The sequence below is a fragment of the Dendrobium catenatum genome, unplaced genomic scaffold (assembly GCF_001605985.2).
Source record: "Dendrobium catenatum unplaced genomic scaffold, ASM160598v2 original_scaffold_269109, whole genome shotgun sequence".
NCBI lineage: Eukaryota > Viridiplantae > Streptophyta > Magnoliopsida > Asparagales > Orchidaceae > Dendrobium > Dendrobium catenatum.
In genome coordinates, this window is record NW_021587507.1 from 1 (window position 1) to 3301 (window position 3301).

The 3301-nt window shown below is 44.6% G+C and overlaps 1 protein-coding gene across 1 annotated transcript; it reads right to left on the reverse strand.

Moving 5' to 3' along the window:
* Positions 1 to 2416: 2416 nt before the first annotated feature.
* Positions 2417 to 2878, reverse strand: LOC110093662. Its single transcript, XM_020818619.2, has one exon. It carries the CDS (start codon positions 2876 to 2878, stop codon positions 2417 to 2419), a length of 462 nt encoding a protein of 153 aa, XP_020674278.1.
* Positions 2879 to 3301: the final 423 nt, after the last annotated feature.

The window sequence follows — 3301 nt, forward strand, 5'->3', positions numbered from 1 at the left end:
GCTTTTCTTTCTGTCTGAAAGTCATGACCTGTATTTGTACATGATTCTTTTGAGGAAAGAAAAAGATAGATGATCTGTTCCGCTGCATTTGATGTTTATAGTATCTCTGTGTGTCTGTTTCTGTGTGTAATGTTTGGAAGAAAGTTCTGAAACAAATTTCAAAGCTAGATCCTGGAATCAGTTCAGTTAGTTTGAAAGTTCAAGCACCCACGACCCGGTGCGAGCGGGACCCGTCCCGATCGGGTCGGGTCGTGACAGTTAATTTGGGAATGGTCGAAATGGGATGAAAATTTGGGTTTTTCAATGGTGGGGTTATATCATGCTGTTGTAAAAATGGGTTGGGTGGATTGAAATCAGGGCCTTCGTAAGCAACTAGACCCTCTATGTTAAAAGTTGGGTTGATGTTGAAATCCTCGGGGAGGTTTACCACATATGCATTGTCATTGATTTTTCTTAATATTTTGAATGGCCCAGCACTCTTAGCATGTAGCTTCTTAACGGTTCCTTGTGGGAACTGTTCCGGACGGATCCGCACCATCACGGAGTCACCTACCTTAAAAGTTTTAAATCTTCATTTTAAATTAGCATATAACTTGTAATCTTTATTGCTCTTTTCAATATTTTGTGCAATTTCTTTATGCAGTTCATGATGATGAGATGCAAATGCAGACGCTGACTCGGAAATCTTATACCTAGAACTCATAAGGATCAAATCTAATGGCTATTTGGGCTTAAACCCGTATAAAAAATCTCAGAAGGACTTAGACCCGTGGTTCGATTGATAGAATTATTGTATGCAAACTCAGCAGTGGGTAGGATAGTGTCCCAATCTCTAATATGATCCCCAACCAAAGAATGCAAAAGATTTCCCAAACTCTTGTTAACTACCTCTGTCTGACCATCGGTATGTGGGTGAAAGGCAATAGAGAATTATAGCTTGGTACCCATCTTCATCCACAGGGTCTTTCAGAAATAGCTAGTGAACTTCATATCTCTATCCGATACAATGGTTTGAGTAAACCATGCAAGCGGATGACCTCATAAAAATGTAGCTTGGCGATGTGAGAGGCATCAGATGTTTTGGAACAGGGGAGGAAATGAGTCATCTTTGAAAATCTATCTACGACAATGCATATGGCATCATTCCTACGTAGTGTCTTTGGCAAGCCTAAAATAAAATCCATAATGACATCCTGCCAAGGGCAACTAGGCACAGGTAACGGAGTGTAAAGACCAGTGTTCTGCTTACGTTGTTTGGCTAATTATTGACATGTGTAGCACCTAGCAACCATCCTACCAACATCTCGCTTAAGGCTCGGCCAAAAGAAACGATACTCAATGGCCTCAATCATCTTATCTCTCCCAAAATGTCCAGTGAGGCCTCTAGCGTATGATTCCCACACAAGAAATTCCATAAGGGAGGTGCTAGGGATACAAAGCTTTTAGGATTTGAAAAGGTCACCATCCTCCAATATGAAATCATCCATGAGATGCGTGCTGCCTGTGGATAGGGAAGAGTAAATATCTCTGAAGTCTGGGCACTCAAGATAATCCATCCTCATCTGATCAAAACCGACGACTTCCACTCTAAACTCAAGAGTAGTCAACATTCGTCAACTGAGAGCGTCAGCAGCTTATTCTCGACCCCTGCCTTGTGCCTAAGGGTGTAAGTGTACTCCTGAAGAAATTCTACCCAGCGGCCATATCGGGCATTAAATTTCGTTTGAGAATTAATGTATTTCAAAGCCTTGTGATCTAAAAAGATGATGAACTCTTGCGAGAGAAAGTAGTGTCACCAGTAGCGAAGGGACTGGATCATGGCATAGAATTCCTTGTCATACGTGGAGTAATGCTACCTAATATCATTTAGCTTCTCGCTGAAATATGATACAAGGTGACCCTCCTGGAGGAGGACTCCTCCTATTCCGACCCCTGAAGCATCGCAGGTCACTTCAAAGACTTTAGAGAAGTCAGGAAGTCTCATCACTAGGGCCTCCCCCATTCATTTCCTAATCTCCTTGAATGCTCTGGTGGCAGCTGGGGTCCAGTGGAAATCACCCTTCTTCAGACAATCAATAATAGGAGATACAATGGTGCTGAAATTCTGGATAAATCTCCAACAAACTTACCCATAAAGGGGCGCAACACCTAAATCATAACCCTCATTAAAGTGCTAGGGACATTACTCAATCCAAAGGGCATGACTAACCACTCATATAAGGCAATCTTTCATTTTGAATGCGGTCTTCCACTCATCCATGAGTCGGATCCGGATCTGGTGGTACCCACTCTTTAGATCTATCTTTGAAAACAATGTGGCACCCGACATCATATCTAGCATGTCATTTAACCTCGGGATCGGAAAATGATACTTGACAGTGATCTTGTTCATAGCACGGCTATCAACACACATCCGCTAGGTCCCATCCTTCTTAGGGGTAAGAAGGGCTGGTATTGTATATGGACTAAGACTCTCCTCGATGAACCCTTGCTTCAGTAACTCCTCTACCTGCTTCTTAAGCTCAGCGAGCTCAATAGGATTCATGTGATAATGGGGCAGGTTCGGGAGTGAGGCTCCAGGAACAAAGTCTATGGCATGCTGAATATTCCTAAGTGAAGGTAATCTATCTGAGAGATCATCAGGGAATATATCAGCAAACTGCTCTAAAATAGGTTGGACTTCATCATGGATAGGCACGTCAGATTCAGTGGGAATCTCACGACCAAAAAGTGTATAAAGAGGAGCGCCGAGGGCAACCTCAGAATCCAAAACCTTAGCAGTAACCAAGTTCAGTCCCTTCATGGCGTTATTCGGGGAGGGCTTGGTGTCATCCTTACCCCGGGGCTGCGATGGTAAAAGCTTGATCTTTTTACCCATATGTTCGAACACGTAGGTGTTCGAGCACCCATAAATGTGGACATCATTATCAAATATCCAAGGTCTACCTAACAAAATCTGTCTAACATCCATACTCAAAACATCGAACCATACATTTTCCATGTAAGAGGCAAAGGAGATAGGCACGAGACTTTGTTCTTTCACCTCCAAGGTAGTGGAGTTGATCCAAGCTACCTTATAAGGACTGGGGTGAGGAACAGAAGAAAGTCCTAACCCGACCCGGGTAGAGAAACGGGTTGAAAATCCGAACCCGGACCCGACCCGACGGGTTGCCGGGTTGACCCGACCCGACACGGAACGAGCGCGGCATGTGCGAGCGCGGCAGGTGCGGCGAGCGGATGCGAGCGCGGTGGTGCAAGGCGGGTGCGAGCGCGGCAGGCGAGCGTGGCGGGTGCGAGCGTC

What these genes read in the sequence shown, in the direction of transcription:
- LOC110093662 (XM_020818619.2), bottom strand. Translation starts at nt 2,878, where the DNA reads ATGGGTAAAAAGATCAAGCTTTTACCATCGCAGCCCCGGGGTAAGGAT.